The sequence below is a fragment of the Salvelinus alpinus genome, chromosome 22, assembly GCF_045679555.1.
Source record: "Salvelinus alpinus chromosome 22, SLU_Salpinus.1, whole genome shotgun sequence".
In the NCBI taxonomy this organism is placed as follows: Eukaryota; Metazoa; Chordata; class Actinopteri; order Salmoniformes; family Salmonidae; genus Salvelinus; species Salvelinus alpinus.
Window position 1 is genome coordinate 10,372,697 of NC_092107.1, and position 20,919 is coordinate 10,393,615.

Consider the following 20,919-nt stretch of genomic DNA (forward strand, 5'->3'; position numbering starts at 1 on the left):
CTGTTCACAGTGTTTGTTTGTGGGTGGTTGTCTCCTGTGTCTGTGTCGATGTTTGCACCATACGGGACTGTTTACGGTTTGTTCATTTCATGTAGTCTGTTCCTGTTCATTTCGTTCTTCACGTTGTATGTAAGTTCGTTGTTCAGGTCTGTCTACTTTCGTTTTGTTATTTTGTATCATTTTCAAGTATAGTTTGTTTTCGTGTTTGTTCGTTTTGTTTATTTAATAAATCATTCATGTCATTTCAACGCGCTGCACCTTGGTTCAATCCCTGCTCCTCCTCTTCGGATGAAGAGGAGGAGGACCGCCGTTACAGAACCACCCACCAATCCAGAGCCAAGCAGCGTAATTTGGAGCAACGGGCAAGTATACAGGACTTGTGGAGTTGGGAGCAAATATTTAACGGAGAAGGACCATGGGCTAAAGTAAATCACCGTCCATGGGAACGGCTGGAGGCAGCTCGGAGAGCGGAGGAAAATAGAGAGAGGAACCGGCGTTATGAGGGGACGCGTCTTGCACGGAAGCCCGAAAAGCCCGTGAGTAACTCCCAAAAATTTCTTGGGGGGGGGCTAAGGGGTAGTGGGCCTAGGGCAGGTAGGAGACCTGCGCCCACTTCCCAGGCTAACCGTGGAGAGCGGGAGTACGGGCAGACACCGTGTTACGCAGTAGAGCGCACGGTGTCTCCTGTACGTGTGCATAGCCCGGTGCGGGTTATTCCACCTCCCCGCACTGGTAGGGCTAGATTGGGCATTGAGCCAGGTGTCATGAGGCCGGCTCAACGCGTCTGGTCTCCAGTGCGTCTCCTCGGGCCCGGTTCGCCTACACAGCCCGGTGCGGATTATTCCACCTCCCCGCACTGGGCGGGCGACCGGGAGCATTCAACCAGGTAAGGTTGGGCAGGCTCAATGCTCAAGAGAGCCAGTACGCCTGCAAGGTCCGGTATTTCCGGTGCCACCTCCCCGCCCCAGCCTAGTACCTACAGTGCCTACACTACGCACTAGGCTACCAGGGCATTTCCAGAGCCCTGTTCCTCCTCCACGCACTCTCCCTATAGTGCGTGTATCCAGTTCGGTGCCTCCAGTTCCGGCCCCACGCACTAAGCCACCTGTGCGTCTCCTAAGTCCTGTACACACTGTCACTTCTCCCCGTACTAGTCCTGAGGTGCCACCAGTGCCGGTACCACGCACCAGGTATAGAGTACGCTTTGAGAGTTCAGTGTGCCCTGTCCCTGCTCCCCGCACTAGTATGAAGGTGCGTGTCCTTAGCCCGGTGCCTCCAGTTCCGGCACCACGCACCAGGTCTACAGTGCGCCTTATCCGGCCAGAGCCATCCGTCTCCCCAGCGCTATCTGAGCCATCCGTCTCCCGAGCGCCATCTGAGCCATCCGTCTCCCCAGCGCCGTCTGAGCCATCCGTCTACCCAGCGCCATCTGAGCCATCCGTCTCCCCAGCGCCATCTGAGCCATCCGTCTCCCCAGCGCCGTCTGAGCCATCCGTCTGCAATGAGCCTGCAAAGCCGCCCGTCTGCCATGAGCCTGCAAAGCCGCCCGTCTGCCATGAGCCTACAGAGCCGTCCGCCAGACAGGAGCCGCTAGAGCCGTCCGCCAGACAGGAGCCGCTAGAGCCGCCCGTCAGACAGGATCTGCCAGAGCCGCCAATCAGACAGGATCTGCCAGAGCCGCCAATCAGACAGGATCTGCCAGAGCCGCCAGCCAGACAGGATCTGCCAGAGCCGCCAGCCAGACAGGATCTGCCAGAGCCGTCAGCGAGCCATGAGCAGCCAGAGCCGTCAGAGAGCCATGAGCAGCCAGAGCCGTCAGAGAGCCATGAGCAGCCAGAGCCGTCAGAGAGCCATGAGCAGCCAGAGCCGTCAGAGAGCCATGAGCAGCCAGAGCCGTCAGAGAGCCATGAGCAGCCAGAGCCGTCAGCCTGCCATGAGCGTCCAGAGCCGTCAGCCTGCCATGAGCGTCCAGAGCCGTCAGCCTGCCATGAGCGTCCAGAGCCGTCAGCCTGCCATGAGCGTCCAGAGCCGTCAGCATGCCATGAGCGTCCAGAGCCGTCAGCCTGCCATGAGCGTCCAGAGCCGTCAGCCTGCCATGAGCGTCCAGAGCCGTCAGCCTGCCATGAGCGTCCAGAGCCGTCAGTCAGCCATGAGCTGTCCCTCAGCCAGAAGCGGCTAGTAATCCTGAACTGCCCCTCAGTCCAGAGCTGTCTCTCTGTCCGGAGCTGCCCTTCAGTCCGGAGTTGCCCCTCTATCCTGAGCTACCTCTCTCTCCTGAGCTACCTCTCTCTCCTAAGCTCTCCCTCTGTCCTGAGCTATCCCTATGTCCTGAGCTACCTTGTCCCAGAGCTGTCCTTGATTCTGGTGTTGCCCCTAAATTTAGGTGGGGTTATTTGGAGGGTGGTCATTGTGGGGAGGCTAAGGAAGCGGGGATTGATTATGGTGGGGTGGGAACCACGCCCGGAGCCTAAGCCACCACCGTGGTCAGATGCCCACCCAGACCCTCCCCTGGACTTTTTGGTGATGCGTTCGGAGTACGCATCTTGAGGGGGGGGGTTATGTCACGTTCCTGACCTGTTTTCTGTTTAGTTTTGTGTGTTAGTTGGTCAGGACGTGAGTTTGGGTGGGCATTCTATGTTATCTGTTTCTATGTTGGTTTAGGGTTGCCTGGTATGGGAGTCATATTTAGGTAGGCTGTTCACAGTGTTTGTTTGTGGGTGGTTGTCTCCTGTGTCTGTGTCGATGTTTGCACCATACGGGACTGTTTACGGTTTGTTCATTTCATGTAGTCTGTTCCTGTTCATTTCGTTCTTCACGTTGTATGTAAGTTCGTTGTTCAGGTCTGTCTACTTTCGTTTTGTTATTTTGTATCATTTTCAAGTATAGTTCGTTTTCGTGTTTGTTCGTTTTGTTTATTTAATAAATCATTCATGTCATTTCAACGCGCTGCACCTTGGTTCAATCCCTGCTCCTCCTCTTCGGATGAAGAGGAGGAGGACCGCCGTTACAAGCGTTCCCCGGAAGTCTTGTCATGTTGCACCTCTGGGTTTAGAAACTCTGTGATGATAGCCAACGGTATAAGCACCCACGTTATGGAAATACCTTGAGACTGACGTGGGCACCAAAATGGCTGCAACACATTCCTGGTGTTTGAAGGGAATGAGCCCCACAACAATGGAAAGAGCTTTACGGTCTATGAATGTAAGAAATGGAGACAAAATGATTCGTAGGATTGGAGCAAATCTCTGGCTGTAATATTGTATGTGTACACAAACCTAATACACACACACAGCCATTGAAAGTCACCCACATGTACAATTCCTAGTACCGTGAGAAACATTTGTTATGAAGGCAAAACATCACAGCCAACTCGAATCAATATGAGCGTTTTCGTAACAAAAAAAAGACTTCGGCATCACCAGTCAGTCTTGGTAAATAGTTTATATGTGATTGTTTCTTTATCTTTGCAAATACTGTATAGAAAACACTTACGGTAACATTTCCAGACATTTAAAGCACATCTGAGCCTTCAGACAAGACATGACACAGTAATCTACAGCTTTATAAACATTCTCTCCTCCAGTCATCCTGGCATGTCAAGCCCTGTGTCCCGGGCTCACACCCTCTTAACAGCCAGTTCTATGGAACTCTACATATTCACAATTGACTTTAAAACACTGGTGGCTGTCTTTGATGTTCCCGCTGTTTATTTAAAATAGCTATCAACATTTAATGCTGTAATATTTGGAAACGGATACTTCATTTTTGTATTTACATAAGCTTATTGAATGAGTTTCAAATACAATGTATATATTTATATATGTACGTACCGACCAGAGCCATCTTAATAAAATCGGCTTTAGACACAACAGACAAAATACATGACCCACCCCACTGTGAGTACCAGCATCCAGTCCATTCAAAAGAGTCTTGTTAGAAAGGGGGGTGGGGTGGCGCTCTTGTGTCATGGGGTCTTCCAGTTGCCCCAAAATGGCCGCTCTTACCCTTCGACAGCACAGTGAAACACTGGGTGTCTGCACATGTGTGTCTGTTCATGGACTCAACACGCATCCAGCCCACGAGACATAATCATTACCTTAAGGTGTCTGTACAGAAAACTGCCCTCGCTAAACTGCACCTAATCCACATATAACAATGTAGAAGAAATGTACTAAAAAAACGAAGTAACTAAAAGTTGTAGGGAGCTTGCAGCACAACATACCTATAATACATTCAGCACAGGCCAAGAGGCTTCAGGCAAACTTTATGGACGGCTGTGAGAAGTTTTACACTTCTAGTTGGATTACTAGGCCATTATCGGTCATGCTCTCTCCTGACGACCCTTTTTCTTAGATCACACATTCCACACACGCATGCACATGCACGACTACACACACGCACAACGTTTGGGACTGCGGGACTAAGAGACCAGCCTTGGTGTGTGAGAAGTGAGGCACAAAGTCAACAAAGAAGACACAGCTAAAAGACTCACTTTTGGTATGCTTCAAAACAGGAAGTAAATGTGATTGATAAGGGATGACGCTCTCGTAGCCTAATAAATATGTCAGGACCTCCCTCCTCCCGGCAACCTTCCACACATATATTAGTCAAGGCTTTCTTTTTGAAACCACACATTTAACAGTGCTACAGGCATAACTCTTAACTTCATAGTGCTGTTGTTAAAAAATCAGAACGGGAGGCAGTGATCTGGGATTTTTAGGAAGTGATCTGGGCTTTTGATTGGGCCGGGAAGGGGTGGGGCGAGAGGTGGTGTAAAGAGGCAGAGTCTCTCTGCACATTGCAGACAGACGGACGGACAGACCGCAGCATCGGATGGGAATGTAACTGTCTTATAACCATTTTTCACTAATCTCTTATGGGCAGATCAGGCGCGTCAATGGCTATCCAAATGTTTGAGGACCGATTTATCCAAAGAGGCAGCACTAGTTAAGTTTCGCTTCCACATATGTTAGGTCTCATGTTGTTCCTTTGTCCTCCTATTTTCCCCTTTTTAAAACTACGTCCTCGTCATCCTTCAGTCTGCGGTCAGTTTTAGTTCCATGTTTTTTCCTTAAAACCAAAGTAGAGTGAGAGAGAGAGAGACAGAGAGTAGAGAGAGCGCTCCGGTTGCCCCTGTGCACCTCCCCTCACGGGCTTGTGACCGGGGGAGGCGGTGGAAACCCTGGTGCTCAGCCGTCCTCCTCGGGGGTGGAGTCGTCTGGAGCGGAGTCGTCGGTGGCGAACTCGTCCGAGGAGCCGCTCTTGTGGATGCGTCCATCGCTGCGCATACTGTGGAAGGTCTTGCGGAAGGCGTCCATCATGGAATGGGCCAGCTTCTTGGCCTCCAGCTTGCTCTCACACTCCACGGCGTGGCAGTCCATCTGGAAGGTCAGGTCGTCGTTGATCTCCCGGTAGATCCAGGCGAACACATTGGGGCTCGTGCAGTGGTCCGCCGTACAGTAGGCGATGCGCGCCACCTGGTACGTGTCCATGGTGACCGAGGCCTCGCCGCGTCCGTCCAGGTGGTGCAGGCGCACCTGGAAGGGGCGGATCTCCAGGAGGGAGTTGGCAGGGAGGTGCTCTTCCTGGGCCAGCGCCCTGCGGTCCCACAGGCCCACCACTGCCGACTCTGTGCAGCCCGACAGGAACTCAGTCCCTGAGATGGTCACCTTGCCAAGGTATGTCACCTGTAGAGACACAAAGAGAGAGAGAGGCTGTTAAACATCTAACAGCATTAAGTGGTACAAAACTATGTGCCTATGTGGCTCAACTGGTAAGAGTGCGGGGTTATCAATGCTAAGGTCATGGGTTGAATTCCCGCAGGGATCATGTTCACACATTATAATCACTGTATGCATTCACTCTCTAATTCAATGGGCTTTATTGGCATGGGAAACATGTTTACATTGCCAAAGCAAGTGAAATGGATCAAAATAAACAAAAAGTGAACAGTAAATATTACACTCACACAATAGAGACATTTCAAATGTCAATATGTTTAAATACAGTGTTGTAACGATGTGCAAATAGTTAAAGTACAAAAGGGAAAATAAATAGACATAAATATAGGTTGTATTTACGAAGGTGTTTGTTCTTCACTGGTTGCCCTTTTCTTGTGGCAACAGGTCACAAATCTTGCTGCTGTGATTGCACACTGTGGTACTTCACCCAATAGATATGGGAGTTTATCAAAATTGGATTTGTTTTCGAATTCTTTGTGGGTCTGTGTAATCTGAGAGAAATTTGTGTCAAACACATTGGGTCTAATTGTGTTGCTCTCCTAGGGCTCTGTGGGGTCTGTCTGTGTTTGTGAACAGATCCCCAGAACCAGCTTGCTTTGGGGGCTCTTCTCCAAGTTAATTTCTCTGTAGGTGATGGCTTTGTTAAGGAAGGTTTGGGGAATCGCTTCCATTTAGGTGGTTGTAGAATTTAACGGCTCTTTTCTGGATTTTGATAATTAGCGGGTATCGGCCTAATTCTCATATGCATGCATTATTTGGTATTTTACGTTGTACACTGAGGATATTTTTGCAGAATTCTGCATGCAGAGTCTCAATTCGGTTGGTGAGCGGACCCCAGGCCTCGCAACCATAAAGGGCAATGGGTTCTATAACTGATTCAAGCATTTTTAGCCAGATCCTAATTGGTATGTCCCTTCTTGTCTTTTCTCTCAGATCGTTCACAGCTTTGTGGAAGTTACCGGTGATGCTGATATTTAGGCCGAGGTATGTATCGTTTTTTGTGTGCTCTAGGGCAACAGTGTCTAGATGCAATTTGTATTCGTGGTCTTACAGAGATTTACTGTCAGGGCCCAAGTCTGACAGAATCTGTGCAGAAGATCTAGGTGCTGCTGTAGGCCCTCCTTGGTTGGGGACAGAAGCACCAGATCATCAGCAAACAGTAGACATTTGACTTCAGATTCTAGTAGGGTGAGGTCGGGTGCTGCAGACTGTTCCAGTGCCCTCGCCGAATTCGTTGATATATATGTTGAAGAGAGTGGGGCTTAAGCTGCACTTGAACAGTCTGCAGCACCCGGACTGTGTGTGCGTGTGTGTAGTCGTGTATGTGCATGTGTGTGTGGAATGTGTGATCTAAGAAAAAGGATTGTCAGGAGAGAGAGCATGACTTAATGGCCTAGTAATCCAACTAGAAGTGTAAAACTTCTCACAGCCTTCGCGGTATCCATTTTTGCGAAGCTCTGCAAGGCTTTTAAAATTGAAACAGTTATGTGACCAACCGCACACTTGTTGTTTGTGTACAAGGGTTTTATAATGTCGTATGTTTTTCCCCCCAACACCACTTTCCATCTCTCTCTCTCCCTCTGGATATTGTTTTTCAACAGGAAAAGTTTTTTTTTAAATAGCTGGAGTGCTTCTTTAAAAGCTGAAGCATAACATATGACATCAGAATGCATCGTACATCTCTGGACCCAATATCAAGCTGGCAAAACGGTATATCATTAAGAGACACAAACGGGAAGACACAAAATACACATACTGTACGCAAAACACTGTATACAAACAACACAACAGTTACTCTGAAAGATACAGTGCTATCTGATAATATACCAAGGACAGGGGCACACAGACATGCAACAGTATCAATGAAATATTGACAAACAGGAAATGCGGGGGAGACAAGCAAGAAAAAAAAGGACAATTATTTCTTCCATCTGGAAGTCCTGTGACCACAAGGACTATATCTGGCCCCGGTCTCTCTCTCCCTCTCTATCCCTCCCTCCCTCCTTCTCGTTTAGACACTTTCTTTCTCAGTTCCAGTCATTCCATCCACAAACTATTACAACCCTGTAATGTTGTAGCCTGGAAGAACAGAGAACAGTCTTCAGACTGGCTGGTGTGAGAAACACTAGTCCTCAGCACACACAGCCAGAGCCAAGGCAGACCAAGATCCCTTTACATCCACGGTCCTGACTACCACTACCATGACCAACTCAACCACTCTGTAGAGATGGAGAGAGGGGAAGGGGCTAAGAGGGAGGGGTGGAAGGTGAAGGACAGAGAGAAGGAGCAAGCAAGCAAGCGAGAGAGTGAGCAAAAGACAGAGAAGGGGACAGAGAGCAACCCAGGGAGTGAGCGAGACAAAGACAGAGCAAGTGAAACGGAGAGAGGGAGACAGCAAGTGAAACGCAGAGGGAGACAGAGCAAGCAAGATGGAGAAAAAGAGGACAGAAAAAAAGAGAGAACAGGCAAGCAAGAGACGCAGACATAAATAGAGAGATGAACAGAGAGTGAAAACGAGAGTACAGAGAGAATTCTAGTCACTAGATCCAGCTGCTGCAGCCTTAGCCTCAGGCAGTATGGTTGTCATCGGGGGGCAACCACAACGTTTCTCCCCTGACGGTTCTCCAGCAGATCCATCATGGGGAAAACCTCTGGAGCACCCCCAGAGGCCAGGCGGTTAAGCAAGCGGACCACACTGACACCGCACTCTCAGCCAACTGACATCCACCCACCAGGATATTTACAGTGGAGATAAAGTATAAAACAAGCAATAATTAGTTATGGTCTTTTGAGTGATTTATTTTATTTTTCCATTTTGTATTGAGGTTATAGAGTTTGTTTTAGATCCGCTTAGTAGTTGTGTGCAGGCTGGTAATGATGGCCTGTGGATGGACATATGTATTGGATATATAGACATCTTACTATTAGACTGCACAAAGCATTTGGATGAAGGCTTGATGCCAATAACACATGTTAAAAACGAATAATTGAAATCGACCTTAGCATTCAAATCCAATCTATATGTCTGTTAGATCTATCTGTCCAACTCAATTCTCTGACACTATCCACTCTCACACTGTCCCCTGCTGCCCCATGTCAGGCTGGTCGTACTCTGCTCTGTGTCAGTCAGCTCTGGGAGTGGCTAGGGGTCAGCAGGGACAACTGGCCCATTCTAGAGACCCCTGGCCTACCGGTTGTACTGGGTGACTAGTGAGCACACCTCACCATACACGTGCGTATGCACACACACACACACACACACACGCACACACACACACACACACACACACACACACACACACACACACACGGGAGGTGTTTGGGGTTGCTACAGGGGAACAGAGGCCGCATCTCTTCCTCCGAGGCTGGCTGGCGCTCCACAAAGAGTCCCTCACTCCTCAGTCTCACTCACTGGGCTCTGCAGTATTTCTGTCCTCAAAGCCCCTCATTGACAGCAGTTCTCTTTGGTCTTTGTAATATCACACAGACTAAACATGTTTGCTCTAACACGACCGAGGGGGGGGGCATGGAGGGAAAGGGGCATGGAGGGTAAGAGGCAGGGAGGGAAAGGGGCAGGGAGGGTAGGTAGGTAGGTTGGGGTAAGGGGTAGGTAGGTAGGTAGGTAGGTTGTGGTAGGGAGGGTAAGGGGTAGGTAGGTAGGTTGGGGTAGGGGGGGTAAGGGGTGGGTAGGTAGGTTGGGGTAGGGGGGGGTAAGGAGTAGGTAGGTAGGGAGGGTAAGGGGTGGGTAGGGAGGGGTAAGGAGTAGGTAGGTAGGTTGGGGTAGGGAGGGTAAGGGGTAGGTAGGTAGGTAGGTTGGGGTAGGGTGGGTAAGGGGTAGGTAGGTAGGTTGGGGTAGGCTGGAATCAGTGCAGTGAGGATGTAGAGCTATACTAATCTCCTTTTACTTGTCTCGGAGGCTCAGTCAGCAGAAGACATGTTCACTTCAACTATTTTGTGGACTGAGTCCTCTTTGCATTCACATTGCTAGGTTTAGAAAGAAACCAAGATCTATTTCCAACACGCACTCTGGGTTTTTACAAAAGTGCAGGACAAGCCATTCAATCAGAATGCGTTATCGGATAGCTAGATATCCCTCCAGTTGGTAATAGAATAAATAGCAATAGAATAACTGCAGAATAAATAATGTGGTAATTATAAACATTCTACAAGGTAGGCTACTGCCCCTTTAAGAGCTGGAATAGATGTTGTACCCTATCTTGTGATGTCACCAAATATATTGTCCTCTCACTATTCAAACCCCACAATCAATAAACAGCTGATGAAACTCTTAGCCTATAGATCACATATTGCAAACAAATAATCTGAACTAAAAACTCTTCCACATTTTGGAATTTCTATGCGTCCTTGACAATCGCTAATCAATATCCAAAAACAGCACACATTTTGTTTTTCAACCTGCACATAATCTTCTCTCTTTTGTGGCACCAATGTAAAGGTTTAAAGGTCTACTTTAAATACAGTGTGTTGCAGTAGTCTAGTGTAAAGGTTTATGGCAAGGGAAACGGTGTTGCAGTAGTCTAGTGTAAAGGTTTATGGCAGGGAAACGGTGTTGCAGTAGTCTAGTGTAAAGGTTTATGGCAAGGGAAACGGTGTTGCAGTAGTCTAGTGTAAAGGTTTATGGCAAGGGAAACGGTGTTGCAGTAGTCTAGTGTAAAGGTTTATGGCAAGGGAAACGGTGTTGCAGTAGTCTAGTGTAAAGGTTTATGGCAGGGAAACGGTGTTGCAGTAGTCTAGTGTAAAGGTTTATGGCAAGGGAAACGGTGTTGCAGTAGTCTAGTGTAAATGTTTATGGCAAGGGAAACGGTGTTGCAGTAGTCTAGTGTAAATGTTTATGGCAAGGGAAACGGTGTTGCAGTAGTCTAGTGTGAAGGTTTATGGCAAGGGAAACGGTGTTGCAGTAGTCTAGTGTAAAGGTTTATGGCAAGGGAAACGGTGTTGCAGTAGTCTAGTGTAAATGTTTATGGCAAGGGAAACGGTGTTGCAGTAGTCTAGTGTGAAGGTTTATGGCAAGGGAAACGGTGTTGCAGTAGTCTAGTGTAAATGTTTATGGCAAGGGAAACGGTGTTGCAGTAGTCTAGTGTGAAGGTTTATGGCAAGGGAAACGGTGTTGCAGTAGTCTAGTGTGTGGTGGGGGAATAATGACAAGCGAACCTGGGGAGCTTTGCCTTCACATTGTCCTTAAAAAAGGGAACCGGGCTGCGGAATTCAAGCGAACCGAACTCAGAACTCTCGAGATGGTCTCAGTTCGGTTCGGGGGCTCTTTTGAGGGTTCCTTTGGAGTGTTAACACTGAAAAATATATAACTCTAGTTCTTAAACCTAAAACGAACCCTAACAAAATGTACCCAGTTGGTCAAATTTTTGGTTACTATTCTTGTGGGGACTTCTGGTCCCTGCAAGTATAGTTAAACACGTCCACACACACTACTCCAACATTCCAGTTTCCCAGGTGAGGACTGTCACCCCCTCATTCTTTCATCCCTGTAAATCAGAGGAGAGGAGGCATTTCCTCCTGTTTTCAAATGTTTACAGCAGACATGAACACAGGCTGCTGTAATGTTGTCTTGGTGAGGTCACAAATGCACAGTGAGATTCTGTTCAGCAGTCTGTATAAAATGACCTTTGTCTCTGACTGGAACACACACACACACACACACACACACACACACACACACACACACACACACACACACACACACACACACACACACACACCCCTCCATGCTGATAATATAGCCCTGGGAGAAACCCACCCGTACAAACTTCACAGGTAAGTACTGCATCTTATCTTAGCCTGGGTCCAGTCTATTGCTGCAGACAACTTGTCCTTCTCAGGTATGACCACTACAAGGAAGTAGGCTTAAGAAGAAACAGACTGGTACCCAGGCTAATTTAATCTATATAGGATTATCTAAGCCCAGTTCCTATATTCCTGTGTATAGTTGTCAGTCCTGTGTATAGTTGTCAGTCTTGTGTATAGTTGTCAGTCCTGTGTATAATTGTCAGTCCTGTGTATAGTTGTCAGTCCTGTGTATAGTTGTCAGTCCTGTGTATAGTAGTCAGTCCCTTTCAGACAATTTTGTGAACTCTGTACGGTTCACTTATTAGGTTTAGGGTTAGGCTTTCAGGTTAGGGTACAGGTTAGGGAAAATAGGATTTTGAATCGGACTGAATTATGTGTCCCCACAAGGTTAGTTGTACAAGACTGTGTGTGTGTGTGTGTGTGTGTGTAAGCCCAGCCCATCTGAAGGTGGGTCTGATACCTTCCTGTATATTTGGACACACACACACACACACACACACACACACACACACACACACACACACACACACACACACACACACACACACACACACACACACACACACACACACACACGAATGCACCAGTACACACTCACATACGCATGCACACACACGTCAGTGCTCAACGGAATCTCACAGGCAAACACCAGAAAGCAGGTGGGTAGGGATTTCACGAGTCTATTAATCATACAGACAGTTAGTTATATACCATGATGTATTCCTTCTCAGGAGAGAGGCTCGGAAACTCCTCATAGACAGACAGACCGACGTATGGACAGTAGACTTGGGCGGTATACCGGGGTATTTGGAAATAGCCATGGGATGGTTTTCAAAACGGTCAATAGTATTTATTTTAAATACTTTTGAATATTTGTAGCTACCTTTAAGTAAATACCTGCAGTCAATTTGTTCAATAAATTAGGAGATGAAGAAGACGTTCTATCATTCCAGCTGTCAGATAATAGTCCCCAGTCACGTGGTGTTGGTTTACCAGCACACAACAACAAGAGATAAGAGGACTGGAGCCTTGTGAGTCACACACTATTGTGCAGCATGTACCAGGTGATCTAATTACAGCATGGAATTCACAACTAAAATGTTTACCAGCTAGATATAGTGCCTTCGGAAAGTATTTAGACCCCTTTACATTTTTCACATTTTGTTACGTTACAGCTTTATTCTAAAATGTATAAAATATATGTTTTCCCTCATCAATCTACACACAATACCCTTTACTAAAAAAAGCAACAACAGGTTTAGAAATGTTTGCTGATTTATTAAAAATAAAACTGAAATATCACATTTACATAAGTATTCAGACACTTTACTCAGTACTTTGTTGAAGCATCTTTGGCAACGATTACAGCATTGAGTCGTCTTGGGTATGAAGCTTGGCACACCTGTATTTGGGGAGTTTCTCCCATTCTTTTCTGCAGATCCTCAAGCTCTGTCAGGTTGGATGGGGAGCATTGCTGCACAGCTTTTTTCAGGTCTCTCCAGAGATGTTCGATCGGATTCAAGTCCAGGCTCTGGTTGGGCCACTCAAGGACATTCAGAGACTTGTCCCGAAGCCACTCCTGCGTTGTCTTGGTTGTGTGCTTAGGGTCGTTGTCCTGTTGGAAGGCGAACCTTCGCCCCAGTCGGAGGTCCTAAGCGCTTCAGGTTTTCATCAAGGATCTCTCTGTACTTTTCTCTGTTCATCTTTGCCTTGATCCTGAGTAGTCTCCCAGTCCGTCACCGAAAAACATCCCCGTAGCATTATGCTGCCACCACCATGCTCCACCGTAGTGATGGTGCCAGGTTTACTCCAGATGTGACGTTTGGCATTCAGGCCAAAAGAGTTGAATCTTGTTTTCATCAGACCAGAGAATCTATTTTTTTTCATTTTTAATACATTTGCAAAAATGTATAAAACACTTTTTTCGCTTTGTCATTATTGAGTATTGTGTGTAGATTACTGAGGATTTGAGTCCATTTTAGAATAAGTCTATAACGTAACAAAATGCGGAAAAAGTCAAGGGGTCTGAATACTTTCCGAAGGCATTGCATCTTATAACCATTAAGTTAACATTCTAAAATGTGCTAAATGCTCTGCCGTTGTGCATTTGGTTTGCTAATTTAGTAGCTAGCTAGCAACTGTATCTAGCTAAGTGGCTAGCTTCTTCCAAAATCAAGCTTTGCTTGGTAGTAGCAGAGAATCCCCTCCTGGATCAAGAGCCTTGCTGTCCAATAATTTGTTTTGTGAGCTGGGATGTCTTTCCTGCAAATAGTTTAAGTCAGAAACTGTATAAAATGCAGTCGCTAGCATTTAGTTAGCATTCTCTGTGGGATTTTACATGGACTTGTTAGCATTGCTAACCTTCGGGTTACAGTGGCTCACAGTGGGGTTTAAAAATAGTGGCCCTTGTATTCAGTGCCGGTATTACCGAATATCCCGGAATGTCACAAGGTCTGTATGACAGTCTGGATTCCGCCCAAGCCTAACGGACAGACAGTGGCAGCATTGTTGTGTTACAATCCCTTTTCAGACCGCTCTACCTTTTAGAAAAGTGTTTGACACACAGACTTGCTGACGTGTTGCTCAACCCTATCGCTGTGTGTGTCTGTGACGACCCAGCGGGGGGTGTCAGAGACAAGGGGTCCGGGCTTGTCAGTCTGTATGCTAGAGGGATTGACACCTCCTCAAGTGTAATGATATGATGATGTGTGTGTGTGTGTGTGTGTGTGTGTGTGTGTGTGTGTGTGTGTGTGTGTGTGTGTGTGTGTGTGTGTGTGTGTGTGTGTGTGTGTGTGTGTGTGTGTGTGTGTGTGTGTGTGTGTGTGTGTGTGTGCATATCGTGTGTTTCATCTTTGACGAGCTGATGATAACTCATCTCAGTCCCCGTTTGTGTGCTGCAGCCTCCCAGTCTGACTGGTGGCCAGGGGGCCTAAATCATGCAGCCTGGGCTCTACATAGCTTCACAGTCTGACTGGTGGCCAGGGGGCCTAAATCATGCAGCCTGGGCTCTACATAGCTTCACAGTCTGACTGGTGGCCAGGGGGCCTAAATCATGCAGCCTGGGCTCTACATAGCATCACAGTCGGCACAGATTCCTCATTTCTCCCCATGCGTTTCCCCCAGCCAGCCTCCCATCCCTCCTCCAGCCATCCCTCCATAGCTAATTGCTAACAGTGCCAAGCGCTGATCCTGATGAAGGCAGCATATTGGTTCCATCTGAACATTCTGAACACAGGGACCAGAAAAAAAAGACCAGGGAAAGCCAAAGCCTTGAGGGCCCGAGGCAGAGGAATGCCAGAGAGCCAGAGTGGATCACTCGCATACAGACAGACAGACTGACACAAGGATAGGCATACAGACAGAGCAGACACACAGACAGATAAAGGTAGACAGGCAGGCTGTGAGGCGCAGGAACAGTGTGTTGGTGGCTATAACAGAGTTAAAGCATGGATATGAAGAGGGGACTGTGAAGAGAGGAGGGAGATGTGGAGTGATAGTGTAGGCAGCAGTTATGTGGGTGACTGATGAGGGGTACAGAATAGTAGAGTAGGAGAGTCAAAGGTTGCATTGTACAAGATAGGGGAGTCAGTTGGGACAAGATAGGGGAGTCAGTTGGGACAAGCCATAGATGACTGATTGGTTGGGGGAGATGGGTTCAGAGCTAAAATCAGATTGGCCTACCTCCAATCCTAATCTTAACCTTTAGGGGGTTAAAATAATATCTGACTCTGTATCAGTGGTTAGGTTAGGGGCCTGAAAGGTACTGAATATACGTATGATTCCTACTAGTTAAACAAGACACATTACTTTGCTGTAGTTGGTTAGACAGACACTCTGAGAGAGAGAGAGGACATGGCTAAACACTAGCTTGTGTGGATAAACATGTGGCCACAATTACCAGCACTGGGATTATGGAGGATTCTCTCTTTCGCTCTCTGTCTCGCAACAGTCTCCTCTTTCTTTTCCTCTCTCCGTCTCATTTTTGTTGTTGTTTTTACTCAGCATCTCCCGGTCTCTCGTACATGTACGCACACACGTACACGCACGCACGTAGCACACGCACACTTTACAAAAGACAAAGCTGAACCATGACTGCCAAGAGAGTACAGAATGTTTGTGCAGATGATTCTTCGTGAAATAATCGGTCATTTCTTTCCCCTTGAATCACCAGAAAAAGACCTAACTGGTCACCTGAACACAGCACATTATGAGTGATCAACACATAGTAGAGACCAGCGAGAGGTGAAAAGGACGAAAGGAGGGAGAAAAGAGGTGGTGGTAGAGAGATAGAGGCAGAGAGAGGGGCCAGGGAGAGGTGAGAAGGACGAAAGGAGGGAGAAAAGAGGTGGTGGTAGAGAGATAGAGGCAGAGAGAGGGGCCAGGGAGAGGTGAGAAGGACGAAAGGAGGGAGAAAAGAGGTGGTGGTAGAGAGATAGAGGCAGAGAGAGGGGCCAGGGAGAGGTGAGAAGGACGAAAGGAGGGAGAAAAGAGGTGGTGGTAGAGAGATAGAGGCAGAGAGAGGGGCCAGGGAGAGGTGAGAAGGACGAAAGGAGGGAGAAAAGAGGTGGTGGTAGAGAGATAGAGGCAGAGAGAGGGGCCAGGGAGAGGTGAGAAGGACGAAAGGAGGGAGAAAAGAGGTGGTGGTAGAGAGATAGAGGCAGAGAGAGGGGCCAGGGAGAGGTGAGAAGGACGAAAGGAGGGAAAAAAGAGGTGGTGGTAGAGAGATAGAGGCAGAGAGAGGGGCCAGGGAGAGGTGAGAAGGACGAAAGGAGGGAGAAAAGAGGTGGTGGTAGAGAGATAGAGGCAGAGAGAGGGGCCAGGGAGTCAAGAGCAAACATCCGCAGATCAGCTTTCCTAAACCCAACAGGAAGACAGACACTGACAGGGACATCCTGGCTCCTTCTCTCCTCTCGGCCCAGACAGAGGGAAGGTGGGGGGTAGGAGGTGGGCCAGAGGGAGGTGGGGGGGTCAAGTGAATGGGGGTGGAGGGGGTAGCTGTCTCTGTCTGTCTGAGTGAGTGTGTGCACACATGTGCGTGTGCAGCAGTAGGACACATCCAGCAGCTGCATTACCCCCCTCCTCTGTACCTCTCCCTCTCTATCCCAGACTGTTTACTGAATGGAGATGTACAGCTGATTTGTGTATCAGAGGAGAGAACAGAGGAGAAGAGAAAGAGATAAGACGAGAAAGAGATAAGGACGCGAGTCCAGCTGGAGAAGTGCTGTTTTGGGAAAGGACTGATGTTCAGGTACTTGTTGTTGGGAACACTTCTCATTAAAACACTGTGCACTTTTCCCTGGACGTACTCCAAATCTGAACTAATTCACATACCATTCTGAGGACTGACAGCCCAGGAGGTTAGCTGATGGGAGGGCTCATAATAATGGCTGGAACAGAGACGAATGGAATCAAACAAATGGAAACCATGTGTTTGATAACAGTCCATTTATTCTGTTCCAGTCACTAACACGAGCCCATCCTCCCCAACCTCCTCTGACTGACAGAGAGGGAGCCATGTCTATAAAACCAAAACACGCAACGGCAGCCCTGGTTTAGCTACTCTAGTAGAAAGCCTTTCCTGTATTGGCATTGTAGGTTTTGAAAATGTTCTGGGTCATACTGGTCTTATTTGGCATACCACCATTGTATCTGTGTCCAAAATGTCTCCCTATTCCATACAGAACACACTCATAAAGCTACGGCCAACCGTAATGTGTTATATAAGGAATAGGGGGGGGGGGGGGGGGGGGTGTAGTACTTGCACCTTGTCTCTACTGAGGTCCCTCTCTCTGTAGGCCTCCCCTTACATTACCACCAAAGAACTCCTGGAGAATTCCGCATTCCTGAGGCGGTTGTTAACATTCTTCTCCACTTACTGAGTCAGCCAGTACAGCTGGCTAGGGACAGAGCTGCACGTGAAGGTGTGAGAGTTTGTTTAAAGATATTCTACAGTACTTTTGTATACTTTTTAGCCAGTAGTTCTGAAAGTAGCACCCACAAGCTAAAAGTTGTCACAGAAAATTGCATGTTACATCACAAATCAAATCTAAGTTTATTAGTCACTTGCGCCAAACAAAAACAGGTGTAGACCTTAGTAACATGCTCACATACAAGCCCCTAACCAACAATGCTTTAAAAAAAAATACAAATAAAAGGAACAAGTAGTTAAAGAGCAGCAGTAAAATAACAGCGAGACTATATTCAGGGGGTAACGGTACAGAGTCAATGTGCGGGGGCATCGGTTAGTCAAGGTAATATGTACATGTAGGTAGAGTTATTAAAGTACCTATGCATAGATAATAACAGAGAGTAGCAGTAGTGTAAAAGAAGGGGTGGGGTGGGGGGCAATGCAAATAGTCTGGGTAGCCATTTGATTAGATGCTCAGGAGTCTTATGGCTTGGGGATAGAAGCTGTTAAGAAGCCTCTTGGACCTAGACTTGGTTCTCCAGTACCGCTTGCCGTGCAGAAGCAGAGAGAACAGTCTATGACTAGGGCGGCTGGAGTCTTTGACAATTTTTAAGGCTTTTCTCTGACACCGCCTGGTATAAAGGTCCTGGATGGCAGGAAGCTTGGCCCCATGATGTACTAGGCTGAACGCACTATCCTCTGTAGTTCCTTGCGGTCGGGGGCGAGCAGTTGCCATACCAGTCAGTGATGCAACCAGTCAGGATGCTCTCGATGGGGCAGCTGTAGAACTTTTTGAGGGTCTGAGGATCCATGCCAAATCTTTTCAGTCTCCTGGGGGGGGGGGTAGGTTTTGTCATGCCCTCTTCACAACTGTCTTGGTGTGCTTGGACCATGTTAGTTTGTTGGTGATGTGGACACCAAGGAACTTGAAGCTCTCAACCTGCTCCACTACAGCACCGTCAATGAGAATGGGGGCGTGCTCGGTCATCCTTTTCCTGAAGTCCACAATCATCTCCTTTGTCTTGATCATGTTGCGGGAGAGGTTGTTGTCCTGGCACCACACGGCCAGGTCTCTGACCTCCTCCCTATAGGCAGTCTCGTTGTTGTCGGTGATCAGGCCTACCACTGTTGTGTTATTGGCAAAATTAATGGTGTTGGAGTCGTTCCTGGCCATGCAGTCACGAGTGAACAGGGAGTACAGGAGGGGACTGAGCATGTAACCCCGAGGGGCCCCTGTGTTGAGGATCAGCGTGGCGGATGTGTTGTTACCTACCCTTACCGCCCGGGGGCGGCCCGTCAGGATGTCCAGGATCCAGTTGCAAAGGGAGGTGTTTCGTCCCAGGGTCCTTAGATTATTGATGAGCTTTGAGGGCACTATGGTGTTGAACACTGAGCTGTAGTCAATGAATAGCATTCTCACATAGATGTTCCTTTTGTCCAGGTGGGAAAGGGCAGTGTTCGAGTGCAATAGAGATTGCACCATCTGTGGATCTGTTAGGGCGGTATGCAAATTGGAGTGGGTCTAGGGTTTCTGGGATAATGGTGTTGTGAGCCATGACCAGCCTTTCAAAGCACTTCAGACGTGAGTGCTACAGGTCGGTAGTCATTTAGCCAGGTTACCTTAGTGTTCTTGGGCACAGGCACTATGGTGGTCTGCTTAAAACCTGTTGGTATAGTACGATTCGATCTTAGTCCTGTATTGATGCTTTGCCTGTTTGATGGTTCATCGGAGGGCATAGTGGGATTTCTTATAAGCTTCCGGGTTAGAGTCCCGCTCCTTGAAAGTGGTAGCTCTAGCCTTTAGCTCAGTGCAGATGTTGCCTGTAATCCATGGCTTCTGGTTGGGGTATGTACGTACGGTCACTGTGGGGACGACGTCGTCGATGCACTTATTGATGAAGCCAATGACTGATGTGGTGTACTTCTTAATGCCATCGGAAGAATCCCGGAACATATTCCAGTCTGTGCTACCAAAACAGTCCTGTAGCTTAGGGTCAGTTGGTTATAGGCTAGGGTCAGTTGGTGTAGGCTAGGGTCAGTTGGTTATATCTGGAGTACTTCTCCTGTCTTATCCGGTGTCCTGTGTGAATTTAAGTATGCTCTCTCTAATTCTCTCCTTCTCTCTTTCTTTCTCTCTCTCTCTTGGAGGACCTGAGCCCTAGGACCATGCGTCAGGACTACCGGGCATGATGACTCCTTGCTGTCCCCAGTCCACCTGGCCTTGCTGCTGTTCCAGTTTCAACTGTTCTGCCTGCGGCTATGGAACCCTGACCTGTCCACCGGACGTGACCTTTCTAGGGAGTTTTTCCTAGCCGCCGTGCTTCTACACCTGCATTGCTTGCTGTTTGGGGTTTTAGGCTGGGTTTCTGTACAGCACTTCGAGATATTAGCTGATGTACGAAGGGCTATATAAAATAAACTTGATTTAGCTTAGCATCTGCTTCATCTGACCACTTTTTTATTGACCGAGTCACTGGTGCTTCCTGCTTTCATTTTTGCTTGTAAGCAGGAATCAGGAGGATATAATTATGGTCAGATTTGCCAAATGAAGGGCGAGGAGAGCTTCGTACACGTCTCTGTGTGTGGAGTAAAGGTGGTCTAGAGATTTTCCCCCTCTGGTTGCACATTTAACATGCTGATAGAAATTTGGAAAAACGGATTTAAGTTTCCCTGCATTAAAGTCCCCGGCCACTAGGAGCACCGCCTCTGGATGAGCCTTTTCCTGTTTGCTCATGGCGGAATACAGCTCATTGACTGCGGTCTTAGTGCCAGCATCGGTCTGTGGTGGTATGTGGACAGCTACAAAAAATACAGATAAACTCTAGGTAGATAGTGTGGTCTACAGCTTAACATGAGATCCAAAACCTTGAGACTTCCTTAGATATCGTGCACCAGCTGTTGTTTACAAATATACATAGTCCACCCCCACTTGTCTTACCAGACGCCGCTGTTCTATCCTGCCGATACAGCGTATAACCATCCAGCTGTATGTTGATAATGTTGTCGTTTAGCCACGACTCCGTGAAGCGTAAGATTTTACAGTTTTTAATGTCCCGTTGGTAGTTTAATCTCCCTCGTAGCTCATCGGTTTTATTTTCCAATGATTGCATGTAAGCTAGTAGAATGGAAGGCAGTGGGGGTTTATTCGATCGCCTACAAATTCTCAGAAGGCAGCCTGACCTCCGTCCTGTTTTTCTCTGTCTTCTCTTCACGCAAATGACGGGGATTTGGGCCTGTTCCCAGGAAAGCAGTATATCCTTTACGTTGGACTGGTTAAAGGGGAAAAAAGCTTCTGCCAGTTCGTGGAGAGTAATCGCTGTTCTGATGTCCAAAATTATTTAGGGTCATGAGAGACGGTAGCAGCAACATTATGTACAGAATAAGTTTTAAAAAGTAAGTTACAAACAATGCAAAAAAAACAACCAAAAAACAAAACAAAGGTGGTTA

General features: G+C 47.6%; 1 protein-coding gene across 1 annotated transcript in view; it reads right to left on the reverse strand.

The window, feature by feature from the left end:
• Window positions 1-3,422: 3,422 nt before the first annotated feature.
• Window positions 3,423-20,919, reverse strand: part of LOC139548976 (PTB-containing, cubilin and LRP1-interacting protein-like) — a 36,369-nt gene continuing 18,872 nt past the window's right edge. The window contains exon 3 of the mRNA XM_071358982.1: window positions 3,423-5,687. Within this exon, the coding sequence (XP_071215083.1) occupies window positions 5,190-5,687 (498 nt within the window). The 3' untranslated portion in view covers window positions 3,423-5,189. The remainder of the gene's footprint in view (window positions 5,688-20,919) is intronic.